General features: G+C 37.8%; 1 protein-coding gene across 1 annotated transcript in view; it reads right to left on the bottom strand.

The window, feature by feature from the left end:
* erbb4b (erb-b2 receptor tyrosine kinase 4b) overlaps positions 1-26229 on the bottom strand; it is a 298712-nt gene that overhangs the window by 103813 nt on the left and 168670 nt on the right. Inside the window, exon 3 of the mRNA XM_081604430.1 lies at positions 24614-24800. Within this exon, the coding sequence (XP_081460556.1) occupies positions 24614-24800 (187 nt within the window). The remainder of the gene's footprint in view (positions 1-24613; positions 24801-26229) is intronic.

Below are 26229 nucleotides of genomic sequence, written 5' to 3'. Positions count from 1 at the left end.
TGCTGTAGTGTACAGAGCATTACAAAAATAAAGAATGGCTCTGAGGCTCCAGTCCTATCTTATTAAAGAGCTGTTCCAGAAGAATCGGATCGCTCGTGAATCTCACTTCATTATATTGCAGACTTTGGTCACAGCGTTGTCCCATATATGCAACACGTCAGTCCACACTTCCGCACAATAATGGACTCTTTGCACGTACGGAGCTGACATCACATCCACATGAGCAAAATGCTGCTTTCTTGCTTCCACTTTGAGTTACCATGACAGCTAGAAAAGACAACGTTGTATTTCAGAAGCAAATTAAGCAATACTATGAACATTGTTGTCTTCCAAATATAATGGACTTTAAGTTTCCATGGATTTCCAAGTGATTCTGAATTAAGAAAACGGTGGCTTGTAAATATTTGTCACTACAAGTTAAAGCTAATGCCCCACAGCAAAGTTTGCAGTCATCACTTCACTCCGGATCAGCGTCTTCAACCTAAAACTACCGGGAGGAGACGGATAGTAAATAAAGGAGCCGTCCCTGTATTATTTCCATGGAATCTCTTCTGTTTTCAGCCTGAAATAGCAAGTGTATGGGAACAAATAAGCAGACCAGAGCCAGATTGTCGAGCAACTTATCTGCCTGTACACACTGCTGTAAACACCATCCTATTTTAGCTCTTCACAAGCAAAAGTAATAAAACTAAATAGCACGGAGAGACCTTAAGGTCTTTGAATCTAAACAGTCAGCTGAACTACAACTCAGAAGCAAAAAGAACGAATCATACCTTTTTGTCTGATTGACACTAACGACTCATAATATATTTGAAAATAAGTACAAAATAAGGTAAAAACATTGTCCATTAGTATGGATTAAATTGTTTAGATACTTAAATAGCACATTTTTACAAGAAAAATGCCAGACAATGTTGCCTACTAGCATCAGCTAAAGTTAATGTTAGCCACAAAGTTTAAAGAAAGTAAAACTCACCTTCCTGTGAATGTATAACGAGGCGTACATCTAAAAACTTTTCTCCCGCTTACTTGTTGGGGCTTTGGGTCGATGTACAACATTAATTGTTACTTTGGGCAAGCCCTGCAAGCATGAAGTGTAAAATTTTCAATTTTCAATAGACCGGAAGCGACCGAGCCGCTTATCCCCGAACACGGAGCTGATGTGCAAAGAGCCCATTCAGAGCAGTGAGTAACAGCTTTCTTCATATAATTTGTCCCTGCACGGCTAGTTTTTCTAACATCTTGTCCACATAGCTTACTTTTGTTTGAGCTTTTTCTCTAAGTGAGGATAAAAGTTAGACGTAGTCCTCACTGTCTGTGAAAGCGAAGCGCTGCTGAATTTACTTGGTGCTATCGGATTTCTGATTATTTTTGTCTTATGTAGCGGGATTCCTTTACTGAAGATTAGACAGACATCTGCTGTTCAGAGAAAACCACTGTGCATGTCTTGGAGTGCCGTGTGCGAGTGAATTGGTGAGGCGATGGGTGACAACAGCACATTTATTTGTTTATCTAGTCATTTTGAACTTACCACTCGTATATGTTTGTATTTATTACGTAAGATGGAGTAGCTTTCAACAAATAAGCAATTTCCCTTTGGAGATCAATAAAGTATATATTCTATTCTATTACTTGGATTTTAATCGGTATGTTTTGCATAGATGTTAACAAACTGGACAATATGCTGGCAATTTAGTGCTAATTTTATAGTTGTGGTCTTGACTGGCCTTGAAATAAAATCCAGAGTCCTCTACGCCCAAGACCGTGATGACACCAAGACCATCAAAAACCGGTCTACAACACTAGCTTCAGAGTCATATTTAGCTCATGGAAAAAACAAGTCAAATAGAAAAAGGTGCGCCTATCTCCACAAACACAAAGGTGTACATGCAAGGTTTTTTGACACAAAACACAATTTATCTTTTTTCATAATTTTGATAATAATAATTTTGATAATAATAATAATAATAATAATAATAATAATAAATAATAATAATAAAATAAAAAAACAGAAAAGTCCAAATAATTATACTAAAATTGTTCTTTTAAAAACTCAAAGGAAAAACAAAGTATGCACAACACAGGCAGCTTTAGCTTATAGATAAACATGATCTAGATAAACACAAGAAGCCGCAGAGCAGCTGGCAGATGTGAACATGGGTGTCAGAGCAGAAAAACAAAGACATTCTTCAGACAGGGGTTGGGGTTTAGTATTGTTGGCTATTAAAAATGTTTATTTTCTGAGAAATGTCAGTTTAACACACACACACACACACACGCACACATATATATATATATATATATATATATATATATATATATATATATGTTAAATTCCAGTTATATATTAGTGTTAAAAAGCATACATTTTAATCAAATTGAAATGTTTGAAATGGAAAGATAACATCATGACCACCTGCCTTAAAGTGTATTTATCCCCCTTTTTTAATCCAAACAGCCCCATGCTGAGGCATAGATGTCACTAAAACACTGAAGGCCTATTGTAACTGGTACCAAGATGTGAGCAGTGGATTCTTTACGTGTTGTCAGATTTTAAAGGGTTACCTCGCTGGGTCAGATTATTTTGTTCATCCCTTAAATGCTAGTCTGGCTTACGATCTGGGAAATTTGAAGGTCAAGTCAACAACTCAAACTCCTTGTTGTGCTCCTCAAACTATTCTCCATATATTTTTTAATTTTGCCAGAGTGCATTAGCTTCCTGAAAGAGGCGAAAGCTAAGAGTACACCACTGCAGTGAAAGGGTGAACATGGTCTGCAGTAATGAATAGATATGTACGTTTTGGAGACACATACATATGGTCCATAACATTGCGTTCGCTTTGCAGGTTTGCCATTTTATCACAGTATACCCTGGTGCATTTATTAGCAAAGCAATGCACACAAAACATGCCATTTAAGGGACACAAAATAAAAATGTACCTTCTTCCATTGCTGTGCGGCCCATTTCTGGTGTCTATAAATTCTTTGTTGGAACTATTGGGGACTGTTATGGGTATTCTGACTGGGTATGCAGTCTCATATGCAATAACACTGCAACACATTGTGGAGTCTAACATTTATGTTGGAAACAGGAACTTCTTCAGCAATGTGAGCTATAGCAGCTCATTTGCTGGATTGGACTGCAAGAGTAAGCCTTTGTTCCCCATGTCCAGCAATGAGCCTTTGCTGCCCATAACCTTTCCGACATACAAGAGTGGATTTTTAAAACTAGTAGTCTTCACAATTTAGCCTTAAAAATCCTTACACTTGCCCATTTTTTTATGCATCAACCTTGAAGACAAAGAAATAACTTGCAGAAGCAATGATGAATAGATAATCAGATGTATTTATCCAATCTCTCAGTGGCCATAAAGCTATGCCTAATAATTCCAGACTCAGCTTAAACTGGGGGTTGGAAACTCTAACATTTACTTTATTGGCAACAAAGCAATCTTGCACTTTTTCAGAGATATAGCAGATGTCATGGTGGTGCTGGCCCTAACCCGCATCCCCTAAACACATGCCTCCTCTCCTCTGAGAGAATTTCAGTCATGGACTGTTGATTACATTTGGCCCAACCCTGCTGCAATTATTTCCAAGAGTCTTTATGAAAAATGGCAAAGATCTGGGGATTATGGAATTATGCCTGAGAAAGGCAAACCATGTGCTCATATACAAGAAGTGGAAAAAATAAAATAAAATTATGACAGACTATTTATGGAGAGGAGGGGTTGCATTGGTGTTTATTTCAAACATAAGCTGTGATAAAATCCTGGTAATCGGAGCTTTATGGATAAGATGGAAAAAGAGGGAGAGAAAATCATTAAAATACTCCAAGATAAAGGAAATATCTAAGTGAGTAAGAAAAACAAAACTCACAAAATGTAGAAAGAGACAGAAAAGCAAAACACCAAGATTATTAAGCTATATATGATTGAGTGATTTACAAAAAAAGAGTAAAGGGACCTCTAATAGCTGCTGCTGAGGGCCACTTAGGGTATCAAGGCTGATGCGTGCTCAGCCTGCCAGCTGAATTAAAATGAAGCAAAGCGTCTGGAATGGACAAACAAACCAGGGTCTGAGAGAAGGAAAGGAAAAAGAGAAGAGGGAGACTGAAGGGAGTGCATGTATCTTATCGAAAGCATACAAACTATGTTGGTTTTACCAAAGAGAAAGCTGGGTTCACTCTGGGCATGGTTTGAATAAAATGAGGCCTTGTTTTTTCAGGTCTACTAAAACACAGCAAGTAACACTCTGCAGACCAATGTTCTCACTTTGTTAACACAGCTAAAGTATACGTTAAGCATAACACAAAGGTTCACACAGAGACGATGAAGGGTATGTAAAGACAAACAGTAGTACATTTAGCAAGTAAACATCTTTCCCGGGCTGAAGGCAGTCATCTGAATACACACTCTTGGAAAGTGACTTAGAGACTGATGGATTAAAGCTCATGTCACTTCAGGCTAAATAGAAGCCACTAGCTCCTGAAACTACATTTCAAAACAGTAAATAGTAAGGTTATATGTACATTTTGCAAGTGTAAGCTTATCTTGAACAGCTATTTATGTGCTTTCCCAAAGCTAAAAATGCTAACACTCACACCAACTTCTTAGTGGCTAGGCAATTATATTATAATAAGAAAAGGATTTATGGTTAGAACCATTTTATCGAGGTCTGTTTTGTTTACACAACGATTTCTGGCACTTTGTGTATGTGCAGCCAAGTGCAACACTTTCAATGCCTCAAAAGGAAGATTGCCTGAAACACTGTGCCACCTTCCCATATTCAGTGGTTGCAATGTCTCCTTCCTTCCTGTAAAAAAATGTGACCTTTATTCGTCATTCAATAGAAGTACTTGGAACAAGCATCTCACCTGCTTTTGAGATTTGTATCTCAAAAGCATCTTGTATCTTGGACCACTTATTAGAAGAATGAAAGGGGAATGGGCAACAAACTTGCAAAAAAAAAAAAAAAAACATACTCTCACTGGACACTTTATTAGGTGCATTTGTTTTTAATCCAAATAAATTTTTTTCATGAAGCACATTAAAAAAACTCACGCAACCAAAACACAGTGTTGGTTGTGTTTTGGTTGTGTGAGTTCAATAGCTGTTCTACTTACTCAAGACTGCAATCGAAGAGGCAAAAATAAGCATATTAATTATTAAAATGCCAAGAGAGGAAGAGGAGTGGTACCATTGAAGGGTTGAAGGGCAATGTCTGTGTATGCGTGTGTGTGCAGGTGCATGAGAATATACTTCTGGCAGGGAGGGAGGGATGCGCATATTCAGTCCCCTGCTGATTTTGTAAGTTTACTTACATGTGAACAACAGGAAAAAACTAAAAAAAATTTTTGTAATTTATCATGTTGAGCAATAAAGTACTACAATTCCAGAAAAAATACATCATTATAAAGTTTAATGTGACCTTCGACTTGAATTATTTAAAGATTTTCCAGTTTTAAAATATTCCAAGTTGAAACATTCCTTGTGTAGTGTTTTTTGACAAAATGACAGTGATATAGTGGTATTACAGCTTACAAAACTCTGAAGGCCAAGTTATTGGTTGTCACTGTTTAACCAATCCAATCCAACCAGCCACAAGAAGAACTTCAGCCAGGTGAAGCAACGGTGAAAACATTTTGCAATACTGTATTAAATTATGGAAAAATGATGTGCTCTCCGTGGTTAAATAGTATGTTGAACCACTATTTTGAGCAACCTAAAGTAGTCATTTTTTGTGTAAGATCACCATTGTCTCATATTGATGTAGAGGGAATCTTACTGACTTTAGAGGTTTGGAAACAGTTGCTTAGTCATGTGGAGTTTTAGAGTGTGATTAATCTATTAAAAAAGCTCGATCAGGATCTCTGTCCTAACTCCAACTTATTTCCAAGTAAGATGAAATGTTAGTCAAATGCTCTTCATTCAGCTGTAGAATAATTTGGTGTACAGTCGAGTGTATGGTCCTCTCAATGTAAATTTGCAGAGTTTTAGTGACTAAAAAATGAGTCTAAATCATCACTCTTCCATCACCATGTTTAACACTCATTGTATGATGTTGGTACCGGAGGCATTGGTAGAGCACTACGCCCTACTGTAGTGCTCTACCTATACTCCCTACTCTGTAAGGTAGCGGCAGAGCAGGCACTTCATGCACAGAGGCTGTAGTCCTTGATCCAGTCATCCAGGATTCTATTACCGATCCTGAGACCTTTGTTGTATGTATTCTCGCTTCAAGACCAGCAGGACCAGCTTGCTTCTACCATAGAACAGAAAAAAACTACTTTTTTTTTCCACGACAGTGACTTCACTTGTGGTTATGCAATATTGCTAACTATATGACTATAAAGAACTCGTTGAAATCCATGTCAAGTTTGAAATTCTTTTATCATGTCCGTTTAGGGCATGTAAATAAATTGATATGGAGTGACAGATTTTATAAAGCCTTTTGAGACCCCCTGAGCTGCCAATCAATTCCCTCTTTACTTGCTTTTCTCTTCATTTTGTTCTTCTTCTGAGATGAGCAGAGTCTCTCTGACATCAAAAGCCTGTTTTAAACATCATGTTGCCCTCTGAATCAAAGTAAAAACTTTATGTGAAGGCCGCACGTTGATGCAGTGACATATTAGATCTGCAGTGACAGTCAGTGACAGAAACTGAACATGGCAGACAGTGTGATCAAATGCCATCATATCTGTGGAATGCTTTTCAACAAATTACAATGAAAATCCATGATGAACCTTTGACACATAATTAAAACAGTACGAAACCCTTCAGTGTAGTCCCGTTCATGCACAACAAACTGGTGTTAAATGTTTGTCCATCTAGATATTGTGAAAAAAAAAACTTGAACCCTACATCTTCAAATATATTCAAAATGACTTAAAGTGACTTTTGATTAGGTGACCATAACTCTTAAATAAATAAGTACTGCACTTTTTAAAAAAGTTGTTACAATTTTATTACGGGTGTCAATATTAATGCATGCAATTAATCTGAAATTTTTAATGTGTTAATATTACATAACACGACTAAATTGTACTACCTAGTTCACAGCAGTTCATTGATGGCCCGGCACATGTAGAGCAACGGACAACAGCAAAAGATGAATGTTTCCCACGACAGTAAGAAAAGTAGAAAATTCTTCAACTTTCTTGTTAATCATGATTAATCACTGAAGGTGATTGAGCGTGTGATTAGTCTGATAATTTTTTTTAAATGATTGACCAGCACTAATTTTTATAAAACTGATCAAATATTTATGTTTATTTCAGTACCACTGTATCCTTGATGGAGGTATGTAAATTAGATAAGTCATATGACATTAATATAATCACAATATTTATCTTGGGTGTTGCAAACAAATGCAACACATTTTTTGATTCTCCCCTTAAAAAAAAAAAGTTTTACTTGGAAAATCCATTGACATCCAGAAGGTTTTGAACTTGAGTCACCTTTGTCATGCGATTTTTGATGTGGCCACAGTTTGAGCGAATTCTGACCATTAGGGCCACCATACTGTGAAAATGTTTTGCATCAATAATTTCACTGCAGTCCTGGCAATTTTTCATGTACAGAACTCGTCCGCACATTATTTTGTAGGAGACAGCTCACAACCTACTTGTGATCTACATGAATTATAGAGTTCAGAATTTTTGTTTGTTATCATTAAAAGGTATCCTTCCCTGGTCTTGAGGTATGCTAAGACAATCTCTTAGCATATTAGTATTAAGAATAACTCATGCATTCTTTCTTGCTTAGCTGGCAGTGTTAAGTGTGAACGATGACACCAAACTAAACTCGACATGAAGTAGTTCCTGTGTAAAAATTGATTATTTTGCTTTGATTCATAATGTTATGGTATGTTTATTCTTTAGAATTTTTGGGTAGATTACAATACTTCCATTTAACTAATTAAATAAATTCAACTTTGTCACACAAAGATTGTGTTATCCTTTTGATACCTGTGCTGATTTAAAAACATTAACGAAGCAGCGATTTAATTTGTGTTAATATATGATGACAAAAATAATTTTAAACTTCACGAGGCAGCGGCAGACATTAGAGAGTAGCATCTGGAACAAGAAATCTGATGAGATTTTAACAAATAAAATATATCTCATTCATCTTATTAAATTTTACATATTCATTGGAGCTCGTCAGTCTAATCTATGTCTTTGCCTTGAAGGAAGGAAAAGCATGAGAGAGACTTGGGAATGTTTTTGATTATTAATTGGCATTAAAATTCCTTCCATGCCTCCTTTAACTTTTAATGAGGTTAAAGTCCACTCTTACTTCCAGCAGACCACCAAGGTTCAGTTTCTAATGGAATGAATGTATATTTAGGCAGCAGTATGAGCTGGTAAAAAAAAAAAAAAGTTTAACTGATGTTAAGGCATAGGAAGCTATTTTTCCTAATCAGTGTCCTAATATTGGTTTTGATGCAGATATAGGCATACTGTAGGCATACTGTAAGCAGTGTAAAGTTGAATAAATTAGAGAATGTATTAAAAGTTCATGTATTTCAGTAGTTGAAGTTACAAGTAAATCACATTATATAGATTAATTACACAGACTGATGTTTTAAAGCCTTTATTTCGGCTAATGATGATGATGTCTTACTTACAGCTAATAAAACATGACAATTAATACAACAATATTAAATCAGATCAAGAAAAAAAACATTCTTAATGTAGAAAAATGGGCCTAATGTTGAAAACCTGTCTAAAAGTTATTACTTTCAAAAGGTACATGTCGCGGCCTTCTAGCTTCCAATACTCCAACTAAGGCCGTGTGTGTTAACAGGTGGGTTTTAGATTGAACGCACTTCCTCTTCATTTGTTTGCGAAAATAGATTGTTTATTTCTTATAAAATTAGTAACAAAATATCAAAAAATGTCCTACATCTTAATCGAAAACGAAAGTGAACTTAACATGGCGTTTCAAGTAAAAAGGTGCAAAATAAAAAGTCAAATTGAAAGTGAAATGCAAGTGAAATGAAATGGTCAAAAAATCATTTACCAACCCTCCCGTACACACCAGACATTTGCAAAACAATGCCTCCACCAAGCACCCGGTGTGTTTTTAATTACCTAAATTAATGGGAGGGGCTAACCAATTACCAACATAATCAATTCTAATTTACAAATTAATCACACTTAATTCTAACTTTCCAAAAATAAAAAAACTAAATTAATAGAACTTACAAGTTGCAAACATTACAAATGGCCACCACATCCCGGCCCCTAATTCATCTAAATGAATTATAATATCTGCACACGTGGCCATTACCAAATACAAAATCAATATTAACAACATTTGTTTAAACATCAATTTATGCAGTAGTCCATATTACAATTCTTTTTTGTGGTCTATTCATCTTCTTAGAAAAATCAAAAAGCAAAAACAGTCAATATTTCATGACTTCCAAGTTCTTCTCTTGTCCATGTGCATGGTCTGTGTATGTATAAAAAAGGTCTATGTAGCAGAATGAGATGTTTAGCAGGTCAGTAAATGAGCATCAGTGTAAATGTAGAGCCAGAGGTTCCAGAACTTAGCTCAGTTGGAGACAAACATTCATTGTTGTCTCTACACAGCCTCCAGCAGGAGACATATCTTGTTGATCGGTTTCTCCAGCACATTTGTTCTCGTCTTCACTCGAACACGTCGAACCAATCCACTTGCATCTGCCATGGTTTCTGTGATGCGTCCAATAGGCCATGAATTTCTTGGTGCAGCCTCGTCGACAACAAGCACCACATCATCAATGGCAAAGTTCCTGCGAGTCTTGTTCCATTTCCGTCGCTCTTGCAACATAGGGAGATATTCTTTCACCCACCGTTTCCAGAAAAGGTCCACAATGTACTGGGCCTGCTTCCAACGTCTCCAACTGTACAGGTCCTCCTTTTTGAACAAACCTGGTGGGAGCACAGGCTTACCTTTTAACTGGAGCAAATGATTTGGAGTTAGAGCCTCTAAATCATTAGGATCTTCAGAAGAAGGTGTAATCGGGCGATCATTTAATATAGCCTCCACTTCACAAAAAACTGTGTGCAAGCCTTCATCATCTAGTACTTGTAGGTTTGTGATGGAGCACAGCACTCTCTTTATTTCCTGCACCAGGCGCTCCCATACACCACCATGATGGGCTCCATAAGGTGGGTTGAAAATCCACTTTATGCCATCTTCTGCAAAGCATTTTTGGATTTTACTTTGTTTTAGCTCCAGCAGAGCTTGCTTTAACTCACGGTTTGAGCTGACAAAGTTGGTTCCGTTGTCCGACCTGATTTCCTTGACTTGTCCTCTGCGACAGATGAATCTTCTGATGGCGTTTATGCAGGAATCTGTGTCAAGAGAATGTGCTACCTCCAGGTGAACTGCACGACAGGTTAGACATGTGAAGAGAACTCCATATCTTTTAACAATAGTTCTCCCTCTCTTCACTTCTATCGGTCCAAAGTAATCAACACCAACATAAGTAAATGGTGGAAGATCAGTTGAGAGTCTGTCAACAGGAAGATCTGACATTTTTTGCTCACCTGGCTTTTGTCGTCGTCTTCGACACACCATACAATCTCTTATGATCTTTCTAGCTGCTGAATTAGCATGAGGGATCCAGTACCGTCGTCGAAGAGTAGAAAGCATATGATTTCTTCCTCCGTGTCCAACTTTTTCATGGATGTGTTGAAGAATGAGCTTTGAAACATGGCTTTCTTTAGGCAGTATTGCAGGATGTTTTGTTTCTTCAGGTAATGCTGCTTTGCTCAATCGGCCACCCACTCTCAACACACCATCAGTAACAACAGGATCAAGCTTGTACAGATGACTTGACTTTTTCACTGTACCAGAGCTCAGGGCAGCTATTTCCTCGCCATAATGTTTTTTCTGCACAAAGCTCACTATGGCTTCCTCAGCCTTGAAGAGATCATCAGTTGTGAGCTGAACATTCATCTTATTGTCCTGTTCATTACACATTTTATTTCCACAGTGTGCAGCTAGCAACTTCTTTGTTTGCATCCTCTCTTTTAGTTTCAGGATCCATGCTACACTTCTTTTTAGCTTTGTCCAACTGGAAAAGTACATTAGCAGCTTAGTAGTCGGACACACTTTTTCCAACAAGGTTGCACATGTCAGGATCTTGTCTTTAACCTCTGGATCAGTTTCCAAATGGACAGGTCTGTCCTTAATTACTGCTGGCCATTGGATCTCAGGTTTTGTGAGGAATTCCGGCCCACTGATCCAGGTGGAAGACTTTAAAAAAGAGCCAATTTTCATGCCTCGAGATGCTGCATCAGCTGGATTTAACTTTGAGCTGATATATCTCCATTGAGTAACCTTTGTAAGATCATGAATGATGGACACTCTATTAGCTACATATGTTTTAAACCTTATCGTTGTGTTTGCAATGTACTGCAGGACGGTTGTGCTGTCACACCAGAAGACTGATTCGCTCAGATTGAGTCCAAGTTGCACTGACAGCATTTTGTCCAGACGTACAGCTAACACTGCGGCAGCAAGTTCAAGTCGTGGTATGGTGACTTGTTTTAATGGTGCCACTCTTGCTTTGCCAAAAACAAAGGAAACACACACTTCCTGTTTGTCATTAGATACCCTAAGATAAGACACAACACCAAATCCAGTTTCACTGGCATCACAAAAGTGATGCAGCTGTGCACTTCTTATCTCTCCAAACTCTTTGGGTGTGATGCATCTTCTGACACTAAAGTTGTCAAGAAGAACTAAATCTTCAACCCATTTTTTCCAAAGTTGGGCTTTTTCTGGTGGAATTCTCTCATCCCAGCCAAGCTTCAGTTTACATAAATGTTGAAGAATTTGTTTAGCAGGGAGAATAACTGGAGCCAAGAAACCCAAAGGGTCATAAATAGAGCTGACAATGGACAGAATACCACACCTCGTTAGTGGTTTGTGCTTGTTTTCAATGCTAAAGGTGAAAACATCCTGTTCAACATCCCATTGCACCCCCAGGGTTCTTTCAGTGGGAAGCTGGTCCCGGCTAAGATCTAGCAACTTTACACATGTTGCTCTATTTTCCTCAGGGATCTGAGAGAGGACAGAGCGCTCACTACACACCCATTTATTGAGTCTAAATCCCCCCTTGGTACACACCTCAGTGAGCTGTTGATAAAGAAAAATGGCCTGCTCAATAGTCTGGACAGACCTGAGACAGTCATCTACATAAAAACTGTGTCTGATTGTATTAATAATCTCTTCTGGGTACAGATGTTTGTTGTCCTCAGCAGTCTTTAAAAGTGCATATGTGGCACAACTAGGAGAAGAGACTGCACCAAAAATATGGACCAACATTCTATGCTCAACAAGCTCTTTTGTGATGTCACCGTTGGGCCACCAGAGAAAACGTAGGTAATTTACATGTTCTTCAGCAACTCTGACTTGGTGGAACATCCCTTTAATGTCTGTCATAAGTGCTATTGGATCTTGCCGAAAACGAATGAGTACACCTAATAAGGTGCTAGTCAAATCTGGTCCTTGTAACAGCTCTTTGTTCAGAGATGTTCCAGCAAATGTTGCAGCACAATCATAGACAACCCGCAGTGTTTTCTTGCGGGGGTGGTAGACCCCATGATGAGGTACGTACCACACCTTTCCTTCCTCCTGTTCCACTTGATCTTGCGGAACGATTTCTGAATGCCCTTCCACACTAACATTATGCATAAATTCTTTGTACTCTTCAAAAAATAGTTTATCCTTCTGAAATCGTTTTAACAGACATTGCGCCCTCTGCTGGGCCACCTGTTTGTTGTTGGGCATTTTTACTTCAGGATTACGAAAGGGTAACTTTAGGTAATAATGACCGTCTTTAAGCACCGCTGACTTTGACATAATGTCCATGAACTGTTTGTCTTCTACAGACATTTCAGCATGCTCATTGCACTGGTGCTCTACAAAATCTTGGTTATACTGACTGACCAGCATTTCTTCCAAATTACTTATAGAAATACGGTTCACCTGAATAGAACCAGCAACATGTCCATTTTCTTCACTAACCTGGCTGAGAGGACCATTAACAACCCAACCAAGGCGTGTTAGCACAGCATAAGGCCCACTACCTTCACTGTTAACTATTTTCCAAGGTTCCAATGCTTTGGGAGAATTTACACCAATGAGCAGCCCAATGCCAGCATCTATTGGTGTCAACTCAACACCTCTTAGATAAGACCATTTTCTTAGGTCTTCCTCTTTAGGGATATTTTCTTTAGTGACAGGAATGGATTGTTGAGTATATACATCAGGCAACTTCAAGTACTCATTTTCTTTTAAAGCAGCTACTTCCAAACCAGATAATCTATAGCTACTTACTTGCTTTTCCTGACCCATGGTTTTTAGCATGATTTCCACTTTCTTTCCAGACGCATTTAACTGCATCATCAAAGCCTCTGTACAAAATGTTGCAGAGCTGCCTGGATCTAGAAAGGCATAAGTCTCTACAATCTTTGTCCCCTTTTCCAACTTTACTTTTACTGGGACAACTGACAGAGCACACTCTTTAGACCCGGCCCCAGTGTAGCTACCAACATTTAAAGATACAAGAGCACTTGAGACTGGTGACTCTTCACCCTCGGCCTCAACTGTTTGACGTTGCTGCTCTGCCGGTTCAATGTGCAGAACCGTAGGGTGACTTTTACTACAGGTGAGGCATGTTAGACGCTGTGGACAGTTTTTACTCATATGCCCCTTCTGTAAGCATCCAAAGCATATACCTTTACTTTTAATGAAAATCACCTTTTCTTTGTTGGTTTTCCTCTTAAAGGAGTCACATTTTTCTAAGCAATGACTTCTAAGACAGAATAAGCACAAAGTTTTAGTCAACTTTACATCTTCATGATTAAACTGGACCTGTCTGTCATTGTTCTGTTTAGAAACTACAGCAACAGAAGTGGCAAAACTGCTGCTTCTAGTTTTAAAAGGAACCTTTGATGGTTTTAAAGCCATCTTTTCTTTTGTAGTTTGACCTTCTCCAAAAACAGGATCTAATGCAGCTTTTGTTTGTTTTTCCAAAAAGTCAAGAAGATCTTTAAACTTTATTCTACGATCGTACTTTTCTGCTATGTCAACCACAATAAGTCCCCATTTGTCACGAAGTCTAAAAGGTAACTTTGAAACAAGAATCCTCATATTGGTTGAGTTTTCAAGCTCATCAATAAACCCAGCTTCATCCATTGTGTTGAAACAACTTCTTAGAAATAATGTATAAGCTCTTAAAGCAGTGGCATCATCAGACTTTAAAACTGACCAATTCAGAGCTTTGTCTATAAATGCAGATGTTATTTTTGCTCTGTTACCAAAGTTCCACTCAAGCTGTTTTTTAGCCTCTACATAAGCAGTTTGTGGACTCATGTGCATACAACTTCTCACTAAAGTTCTTGGCTGTCCTGAGGTAAACTGTTCTAAGTAGTAAAGCCTGTCCTGCATGTTATCCGTCTTAGTTTCTATTCCTTGCTCAAAAGCCTTAAGAAAGGACCTAAAATGTAAAGAGTCTCCACTAAAAACAGGGATTTCTACAGATGGCAGGAGTGACAGTCTTTGCTGTTTTACAAGCATTTCAGTGATTTCATTCTGCTTCTTCATGATCTCTGTTAAAGCACTACTGTGAACATCAACCTGAGATATTTGTCTTGGGCTTTCCCCTTCCGGTTTCACTTTTAATGTTTCATTAATAGATGTCTCTTGGGGCATTGGCAAAGGTGCAAGAGTTGCTGATCGCTTCTGTGTTCTTGGAGCCTTTTGAGCTGTAGCAGCGGGTATGAACTCAGATGCTGCGGAACCTGATGTTTCCCGACTTGCGACGTCAGCGCTGGAACTTTTCTGTTCTTGCGCAGAGTTGTAGATTTTCATCTTTGCATCCGCCTTCACCAGCTTGGTCCTCAAAGCCAATGCTTCTTTTCTTGATTTTAACTGGAGTTCTTCCAGCTCGAGCGCGTGTTTTTCTTGCAGCGCATCCGCCTCCGCTTTCAGAGCGGCTCTTTCCACCTCGGCTTCCATCAGCGCCATTGAAGCCGCACGAGAGCTCGTGCTCCGAGCACTAGAGGCTTTACTCACTATACTGGGCGTCGTGCTGGTTGTCTTGCTCGCTGGTTTAGCTGCGGACCCAGATAGCCTTTCAAAGTCTTTGCTGATCGTCTGTTGCACCGTCTGTGAGACGCTGTCATCCGGCTCAACGTCACGGTCATGAGATGCCGCCTTTGATTCAACTTCAAATGCTGAACATACTTCGCTCTTCTGCGCATCAGGATCGCCATTCATCCAAACTTCTACCTCATCCAGGAACTCTTTAAAACTGATCAACTTTGGTTCATACCAATCGCAGTGATCGGTTTCTTTTTCATCAACGTTCAGAAGTCTTTGAACTGAAGATTGCAAGTCCATAAACTCTGCTAAATAATTATTGAAAGTTTTCATATGCTCATCTATGGAGGGTTTTAACTCTCCAGCATCAATTAAAGCATGAATGTCATTTCTTTTTCTTGTCAGAACGCCGAGTTTGGCTCTGCGTCTTTTAATTAAATTAAAGAGTTCTCTTTCCTTTTCAAATCCTTCATCTTGTTCATCCATTTAACACAAACTTCGATTCTCTAAATCCAAAAGATAATTGTCCAAAACAAACTTTTCAATTTGCAGCTCAGCGTCTGCTTTCTCCAACAAAGTATCGCATTTACTCACGAACTTTGTGCGTCTTCTCCAAGTCCATTCCATGAAGTTTCAGTCGCCAAGTGCGATCGTCCAATCTTCCAAGCTTTTCCAATATCCAAACCTTCCAAAAATTTTCCAAAAAATGATTTTTTGACTTAAATGTCGCGGCCTTCTAGCTTCCAATACTCCAACTAAGGCCGTGTGTGTTAACAGGTGGGTTTTAGATTGAACGCACTTCCTCTTCATTTGTTTGCGAAAATAGATTGTTTATTTCTTATAAAATTAGTAACAAAATATCAAAAAATGTCCTACATCTTAATCGAAAACGAAAGTGAACTTAACATGGCGTTTCAAGTAAAAAGGTGCAAAATAAAAAGTCAAATTGAAAGTGAAATGCAAGTGAAATGAAATGGTCAAAAAATCATTTACCAACCCTCCCGTACACACCAGACATTTGCAAAACAATGCCTCCACCAAGCACCCGGTGTGTTTTTAATTACCTAAATTAATGGGAGGGGCTAACCAATTACCAACATAATCAATTCTAATTTACAAATTAATCACAGACTTAATTCTAACTTTCCAAAAATAAAAAACTAAATTAATAGAACTTACAAGTTGCAAACATTACAAATGGCCACCACAGTACACTTAATCTGACAAACAAGCCTCACTAGAAATCACAAGCAGGTTGGGGTTATATTTTACAACATGGTTTGGCTTGACAGTCTGTGTGTCTGCTCTCTCATATCAATGTGTTTCAACACCCCTCCTATATACACAAATGCAATTCCAAGCAATATCTGTAAAAAGGCAATAATTATGTATACCTAATGTGGCTATCTACTGCATACTACTTTGACCGAAATAATTACAAAATGATAATATTTTGGTATTTTTTATAAACTTTTAAGTGTACCCAAACATAGTGAATAAATGATATCCCAGGTTGTGTCATATTTGCTTTAAGTCAGTAGTCTCATTCACTGTGTCAGCAAGAGGTATTACACAGCAATCAATTAACAGGAAGTACCTCTGATGCCTGTTCCATACTTCAATTTAACACGTCCCTCCTTACGATCCACATTAGGGCCCCACAAATGTGACAGTATGAATCTCGTCCTTCAAAAAAGAACTCCCACATGCCCCCTTCCTGGAGCGGTGAAATATTGAGTGTGACACGGGAGTAATTGCATGGGAAGTAATCAATTAGACACACAATTGAAGGAGACCTGAGGTCTGTGGGCTGCCAGGCAAGAAGCTCAACTGAATTCTGGTGACATGCACCAAACCAATCTGGCCTGCCTCCTTTGGCAGAATTGCTCATTCATTTTCTAATAGTGAGTGGATGAATAAAAGATATAGGGATCAAAGAAAAGGGACTAATTTTATGTACCCTCATTAAGCAATCCCTATACTGGGGAAAACACACCAACTGAAATTATCACTTTCACCTTACACCCTAAACAGTCCTTTCTATGGTTTCCTTTTTTTACTGCTGTCATTCAGCAGCAAACTGGAAAAGCTCAGCTTAAGATCCCAAAACTGCAGAAGTACTTGCAGGATGCAGAAAGTCTCAATCTTTGTAAGAGTTTTGTAAACAGTGACGAGCCATGCAAACATGACATTGTTTGCTTTTTTGCTAAAGCCATCAATGAGACAAATTAAGACGTCTATCTGAAATATGGTGGAGAGAGAACGAGGGATAAAGAGGTGGAAGACGGACAAAAAAATGGAAGAGATGAAGAGAGAGCAGATGGGCCATGAAGAAGTGGATAACGCCTTGGCGTAAAACACAGGCTTGTGTACATGCATGCAATGAGAGAAGATCATTCAGCAGATGGGGCCTTAGATTGGAAGCTTCATTTTAGACAGACGTGGTGCAGACATGGTGTGGTTCGGAGAAATAAAAAAAAAGAGAAGAATGAACAACACAAAACAAATGTGAAAAAATAGACACAGGGTGCAATGGGGAAATGCAGGGGAGGCATTAGCAGTAAAATGTGTTAAATCAGAAATCTCATCTGTGTTGTGGTCCTTATTGTGGCTGTTAATATTTTGCCAGGGAAACAGGCTGTAATTACAAAGTGAGAGAGCAAAAGCTTTCCGAGGTTCATGTAAATCCAGAGAGAAGTACTAGAAATGTCTGCCTGAGCAGGAAAGACAACTTTGTGTATCAGCATGCATCAAAATAAAGATTAGGAACTTTTGAAAATGTCAGCAAGCAGCACTGTATAACCTTTATCTTGCTTAGATGCTCAGGCAAAAACGGGGTTTAAGAAGAAAGTACTTTTAAATAGAGCTTTCTTGTCTATATTTGCCACATTAGAATAAGGCTTCAGTAAATTTTATTGAACTTTTATGTTATAAACAATGACAATGTAGTGCATAAATATTGTGGAACTAAAATTCAGCATGAATTTCATTTTTTTATAAACAAAAGTCTGAAAATTGTGGTCTGCATGTTTAATTAGCCCTTTTATTCCATTACCTGAAAATAAACTATATGGCAAAAAATTGCCTTCAGAAGTCATTTAATAAATATTACCTGCCTGGGTATAATTACAAAAACATTGTTTACTAATGTTGAATAACATTGGTATGCAAATGTCACAATAAAAAAAAATTTAAAAACAAATATCAGGTCAAATACAAAGTTGCATAAACATTTGCCATTCCTAATTGACTAGGCATGTTATATCAGCAAACCTATAGAGATCCAGAAACACATCTAAATGGGCAAGTCAAACAGGGAGAGGATCCAAGCCAAAAGGAGCTGTTCAATGAAATCCATAAGCTAAACCAGATTTAAACAAATTATCCTACATGCTAAGTGCAATGTGTGGAGAAAAAACAACTCAGCAAATCACCTTAGCCCAATCATCCACACAGTGAAAAAAGGTGAGATCACTTTTTTCAACATGGAAGTTGGCAAGAGTTGACAAGATGATGGATGAATCTAAGCACAAGGAAACACTGGAAGACAACTTGATGCTTGAGCTTGGCACAGTCAGACAGAGATCCTAAACACACAAAGACAGCTATTTTGTATTGGTTTCAAAACTGAGTCCTCAATGTCTGGTGTTGTGCATCTTTTACATGTGACACCCAAATTAAATAAATCAGTCAATAGCAGCATTTTTTAGAACTAAACTGACTGCTAGAAAGATAATTTAGCCAATTAAATGTAGTAAAAAGTTGAAGGACAGAACTTTAAGATATCAGGTTTAGTTAAAACACATGCGTATTTCTTTTTCATAATTTGTCAAATTCCACACCTAAATACAATTGAGAATTGATGGCAACATCTGATAAGTGCTAGTCAGAGATACTATTATCAAATCTGATGTTGAGCTATTTTACAAAGAAGACTGGGCAAAAAAAGTCAGTCTCTAAATGTGTGAAGCTGTTAGTCATACCACAAAACACATGCAAATGCAATTGCTACCTTGGGATTGAATGCAAATACACACCCCACTTATCCTTTGTATTTGAAAAAGATTTAGAAAACCATGTATTTTTTTTCTCTTCAGAATTGTACACTACTGTGTATTGAACTATTCTATGAAATCCAAATGAAATCAATTGAAGTTTATGATTCTAGTGTAAAATGATACATTTTTTAAGGAAATGTAAAAGGCTTTGTTGTAGAATAAATATGCTTTAACTTTCTCCGGGTTTCAGAAAGTAATGTCAAACAAACAACTAAACTTCTCACACTTGGAAAAAGGGTCTTTTATATTTATTATTCTACACACCCCTGTGCACGCAAACACAATCCCTAAACTTTTCCCAGCTTTGCAGTGACTTATATTTCATATTCATGAGGATAACTTAGCTAAGCTTGATTGAAAGGTGCATCAGAGGGAGTCCTATCCCTGCTCAGCCAAAGACCTCCCTCCATCCCACCCAGTTCCTTTAAACCCAGAAAGTCCATTCACAGCGAGCAGAGTGCACCTACAAAAAATCAATAAGTGGAATGCTACAATATTGTACCGACAAATTGATTTCATCCCAAGGCAATTTTTACCCAAGTGGAAATACATATGGGGTTCAACAACTGAGGGGGCCTTTAGCTGTGCCTTCTCTCGATTACCCTCTTATGGTCTTAATAAGTTTTATCCTTTTTTATGTGTTGCTTATAGACGATATCGATCATTTTACACTTCTCCTGGGAGCTATAGCTATGGGAGCAATGGACTAATGTGACAGCAACATCAAAGGCCTTGTAATAAATGAGACGTCTAGGCTTCAACTCACTAAGGCATTCACATGAAGGAAGGCATTTGATCTACTGCAGAGGACTAAGACTTATTTTCTTCCTCAGTCCAATGTTGTGTGATGACAACTGTGCACACATCTCTAGCACACAAATGATTTGGCTTAATCCCCAAGAGCTCCTTTCCCAGCTAGCTCTATGTATGTAAAAAGCAGTGACAAGGACATGCTAAAACACATTTTCTTTTGTATTTGTTTTTTTCTATGAAGGCTTATGATATTTTTCCAAAATGTAAAAAGGTGGGACAAACATTTCAGCATACCTTGTATGACAAGAGATTCTTCAGGTTCAGCGATTTATTAAATGTCTGAAAGTTAGGTTAGTGTTTCAGCTTTTGAGCTCTGAGGAGTAGTGTACATCTGAATGGAGAAACTTGTTTTTGCTACCCTTTCAGGAATATGTGGAACAGTCCAAGCTACAACTAGTTTGTTTTGATGTAATTTGTGATCCTGTTGTTTTTGATCTGCAATAAAACAGACAGAACAGGGATATGCTTTTTGGCACAACCCAGTTCAGAAGTTGTTTCTTTCACCTACTTTCTTTGAAAGCATGCAATTATTCCATTTTGGGAGAAGGGTCACACTGAAGCCACTCAAATTTGCATGCATTTCATCAATGGCATCAATGCGCCTCACTCCTTAGCTCTGGCGTGTTAAATTCTTACTCCTTGTCACTTCCATAAATCTCTGTTTTTCACCACTGCCTAAAGAGGGGCATGGGCTTTTCCTCCAGCAAAAGATTGATAGAGTACCCCACCCCAACCCAACTTGTTTACAGCGTCTCCACATTTACAGAATGTGGAATCTGTTTTGCCTTTATAGTTTATCCTGAGATTACCATCACAAGCTGTGAAAGGCTATTGTAGCCCAATTCTCTTATGCTTATAGCCTGTAAGCATAATAAATTAAGATGAAGGTAACATAATATAAGTTTTTATGGCTTTGGGTTAATAGCTAATACATGCTAAATTTGGTTAACAACCCATAATCCTATACTTTGTAACAAAGAAGAAGGCTACAGTCTATAACTTAGATTGGAGTGTTGCCTTGAATTGCCAATTAACTTGCAAAAACTACATTTTCAGACTTTATCTGTACTCACGCTCCAAAGACTTTTGACTGAACATGGGCTCAAGATGGATTCAAGTCTTTGTCTCATCTAATCAGGGTTGATTGTAACTGGCAAGTGTAGATCATTTGAGTAAATAATTTCTTGTCCTCTCTGTGTTACTGCTGTGCATGCAAATGGCTTGATGCCATGGCAACATTACACAAAGCAGCTGAGTGTTCTCTGTAATGTTTCCAAACAGCAGATGTCAGTAAAAAGAGTTAAAGTAATTTCCTTTTTTTACTGCAACTGCATTGTTAAAGATGTTAAAGTAATGTGCAGACTATAGCCGTAAAAGAAACGTGCATTTAATTTTAAAGGTGAGATTAAATTATTAGCTGGGTCATTTTTAGAGTGTGGCAAAATTATGCTTAATTACCCCTTCGTGGCCCGTGTAGCTTTATAAAGATGACCATATGGATATCAGTTCTATAATGAACATTTTTAATTATTCAGAGTTTTTATATTTAAAACTTTTAGATGCATATTTAGGACTTGGTTTTCTATAAATCTGGTAAACACTTTGATTTCAAGTAAGGATCAGAAAAAATTGTAAATTCTAATGCACTACCTAGTAGGGAAGTGGAGAGGTTACACATGGAGCTTTTCAGTATGCCAACAAACGTCCTTCAAAACAAAAGCACTTCCTGCTTGATTCATTCAGAGGAGATGTTGCTGTATAAAATTCTGTTTAGCAATAATAATTTGAATTCATCGACCACAAAGCCTCTGTGTTTTAGTCTCCCTAGATGGCATGTATCTAATGACTGAATATAAATTTTTTTTATTGATTATCAAGAGAAATTTTATGACTTGACTTTTACCTACGTCCAAATAATTGATATTATCTGGAGACAATACACAGAATGCACACCCAGTCCTTGAAAAAAGGGAATTTTTTTTTTTACTTGCTTGGGTCTGAAAAATTGGAAGACATGGAAAATATTTTAAGTTCAACTCCATGGTCACTTAAAAACCCAGGAAATATGCCACTAAATGTGATTTGACTGTGATCTGGTTAGGACAGGTAAAAGTTAAAATTCTCAATTATGTTAATGAGGGTTTGACACAAAACAGTGACTCGATGAAATGGCTGCCTTTAAGGAGGACAAAAATCTTGGCCTTACCCAGTTGTGTTGTTTTCCCTGTATACCATCTCTTCAGTAAGAGACAGATTGATGAAGTAGAGCAGTTGCAGACCAGTGCTTTTGTACATAACTTCCCCCGCTTTTAATGGCTTAAGGCCATGGATGGCAGATCAAACAGCCTCTTCTCACAGAGTCCAGCCCCGACTCCCAGAGCACTGGCTTCAACTTGGCACCCAACTGAAAAAAGCTGGTTTGGCTGCTGTTTGTGACAGACAACTGCTATTCCCTAAAAATGGTGGAAAATGTAAGAAAACATACTGCATTGTGATGTAAAACAAAAGCAGATACTGCCTTCGCCTACAAAGCCTGATCAGGCTCCGTTACGTTTTTCAGCTCTGGGGAATCACCGAGAAGAAACAAAGGATGGACAGAATGAGAGAGGATTAAATAATTTAAAAATAAGGTTCAAAAGAAGCTCAGAATGGGGTCCGGTGCCATGTCTCAGTCTCAAAATGCTCAAATAAACATCCGCTATGAAAAACATGACTGTTAATTGGCCACTCCAAATTCTCCCTAGGTGTCAGTGTGTGTGTGCATAGTTGTTTGTCCTGTCTGTCACTGTGTTGCCCTGCGACAGGTTGGCGACCCATCCAGGGTGACCCTGCCTCTTGCCTTGAAAGAGGCGGGGTCCCGATCCCTCTAGAGGACAAGGGTGTAAAGAAAATGGATGGGTTGTTCGGATCAATTTGCAAGCTTCTCTGGAATCATATGGAAATGACCAGAAATTAATGTGAAATTTGTACTTCAACTGTAAATGAATCACTCCTACCTTCATGTAAATAACTTTGTTATGCACAAATAATCATTTTGTGTTTCAGTCCTTTTGTGTTACTTGCCAATAGTGGTTCCCCCCCGGCTCCTAAATAACTTAAATAGATGAGTTATTTGTAGTCAAAGAAAATTTAATAAGAAAAACTATTTTCCAAAGTTTTTTTATACAGAAGTATTTTAATACTTCATTCTTACAAACTGTTATTTTTAACTGATTGCTTAAAAGACCCAGAATCAAGTTACTGAAGTAGCAGAAAGCAGCCCATATGACGATAAAGAACTTAAGAAACTGCAGATCAGTTACTAGTATAGACAGTAAAAGTGGTTGCAATTCTCTTGAATTTAAATTGGATTTCAGAACAAAATAATTTAAATTATGTGAAAGCTTCTTATTGTTCATAAGCTGTTAATTTGTTTCCCTTTTATAAACATTAGTAAGCATTAAATCAAATACATTAAACTAAATCATTTCTATTTGAACATCTTTGCTTGGTGCCATTTAACACAGTTTTCTATTCTGTACATCAACATTTACTTGGAACAATCTTGAGGTTGAATTTAGCTTCAGAATGAACATATCATACTTTGATCTTGTATTAGGACTTGGGCTCTCTGTGGTACGCCACTCTTAACCCTGAAGTGAAAAAGCTCTTCATGTTGTTTATGAGACAAGAACTTTATTTAATATTGACCTCAAGGTCAGAGCTCTCGAAGAAAACCAAGCAGCGCAAACATCTGCTGTTCACAAAACAACAGAGCCACCCACACAATAGTGTATTTTCTCAGGCAGTCACATAATGTTCTCTCAACTTCAAGTTAAACACCCAAGGGTTGATTGACAAGTCAATTGTTAATTATGAAAAAATACATGTGTGTGAGCTGTATGGTTTAAATGAATTAACAAATTAAGTGCTACTGGTTAGGTCTATGAAGAAATAGCAGATGCAAATGCACAGGTGCACAATCTGGTAAATTATTTGTGGGTCCCTCACCTAATAGCACCAGGAAGATTGTTACCAGTAAGTTGATGGTTGGATAGGTTTCAGTGCACAACAATGCATTGATTAAAAAATATATTTAAAAAAAATCAACAATAAAATAAGTGTACATTGAAAAAAATTGTTTTAATTCTAACCAACTTATACGTTTATAGTAAAACCTTCACTATTCAACTGAAGTTTGGCCTGCAGAGCTTTTGTTCCTGAAGCATCACCACATCAACTCTTTCAAGACTGCCACTGATGAAGTACACCACAAAGATTTAAAGCAAACAAGTAGACAACTGATATTATTGCATAAATGGTGTATGCAATAATACACCATGTATTATTTATGTCCACCTGGTTGGCCACAAATTAGTGGCCAACCAGGTGGCCACTAATTTGTCAAAACTGTAGCTGTATGAGTATCATCATGCAATGCCACATATAAATGTGGCATTGGTGAGCACTATAAATACACACCATTTTATTTGCAGACATTACAGCAAAGACCAAACAATTCTATGCATGATCTGACAGGTTCACTTACAACACTGTTGTTGTTTTTACAACAACAGACCAAAACTATGGAATCCATCATATATTCAAATATGTCAAAATTAAATATCCAGCAACATCAATTCAGCCACTTGCCTGTGAGGTTTTTAAGACCCAGCTGTCGAAGGCCAAAGTTTCCATCCCGTCTATAATTCAGAAAGATTGCAAGCGAGTAGCGGTCCTCATAAAGCTTTGTTCCTCGAATGATCCTCAAGTTCTCCAAAGGCAGGTAGTCGAACTGGTTCAGAGCCACCAACACGTAGCCAGTCACTTCTCGTATGGACTGTAAACAGAGTTATAGAAGGTTAATGTTAATGTTGTTTTTAGCATTCTGTGGCAAAAAAGGGGCACTGAAACAACCATTTTTTTTTTGATAGTCAAGACACACTTGAGTAATAATAAAAAAACTAAGAAACTGGTTACTTTTTTGTGCAATATTGACAGTTAATATTTCTGAGGATGACAAAAATCAACATTTTTACACTACATATTGGGTGAAGTTGTGCTGAAATGTTTTATTCCTATACCAAACCTAAAGTACGGTACAACAACAAGGTTTGCTAATTCTTATTAATTTTAAATAAATGAATGCACAAAACCAGTAACAATAGAAAAGAAAGGTGCAAACTATTAAACAGCAATGAAAAGGAAAGGCCCACATCAGATCACTGGTAGACCAAGTGTTCAAGGTCACTTTCCACATTTCCAATCATGCCAGGGAGCTGAGTTACAGCATTGGAGGCAGGAGATTTTGCTTCAGGGTGTGTAGCCTCGTTGCAAAACCTGGCTGAGGGTTCAGTGCTCATAGCCGGGTCTCGGCCTGGGGTGACTGAGTCACAAGGACAACCATTGCTTCACACTTTAAATGTCATTTAGGGAGGGTATAACGACTGTTGAGACATTGGCAAGGAGCCACCCATTCAGAGCTGCTGTGGCGTGAATCAAAGTGACAGCATGTGTCCTTTTTCTCCCTTCCACCCATCCGTGGTGGCTGTCATTAGTAGACAAGCAGTCAAAAAAGTCTTTCCATGCTTGCCCAACTTATTCTGATAATCAACAAGTCTGTATGTGAAGTGCTGCTGCAACTTGTGCATTGAGCTGAAATAAGTGAGAAGGAAAGACCCAATAGTTTAGTGACAGTGACTGACAGCTGACAAGTGCTGTGATCATCAGTCAGTGGCAAACAAACGACAATCTAAGCTCAGCTGATGGTCATATGCAAAATATGTTTGCAAGTCCAGATTGTATTTGTTTGTTTTTATTATGTAAGGGAATTTGTATGCTTTTGTGCTTGCATTTTATGTTCAATACTTGTCTGCCCATGCAGCTATTGGTTTCAAGTAAAAGAACAAGTTAGATGGCTTATATTATTTAGGATGTGATGAAATAATATTTTTGTTTGTACGCATTCATCACACATCTACACTTCATTGTCTGTGCTGGTGTGGGTGAAGCTTTGAGTGATTTTACATAGGAAGTTAAACCTTGCAGCCAGTTCACTGTTTTATACTGACAGAAATTATACACGGTGATCTGTCATCTGAAACAAATATTTAATATACGCATAAATGCTTATGTCAGATTTGCAAGGAATGATGAACTGGGTGAGCAGATCTCATCAATTTACCAGTGGACAGTCTGATGGCTTCAGATTGAGTAATCTTGGAGATTATCACTTTAATTGCCTGTATTATGTACTGAGAACGATACTG

Source organism: Poecilia reticulata, chromosome 2 (genome assembly GCF_904066995.2).
Source record: "Poecilia reticulata chromosome 2, P_reticulata-male-v2, whole genome shotgun sequence".
Taxonomy (NCBI): Eukaryota; Metazoa; Chordata; class Actinopteri; order Cyprinodontiformes; family Poeciliidae; genus Poecilia; species Poecilia reticulata.
Note: the sequence above shows the minus strand (reverse complement) of the source record. Positions and strands in the feature narration are given on the sequence as shown.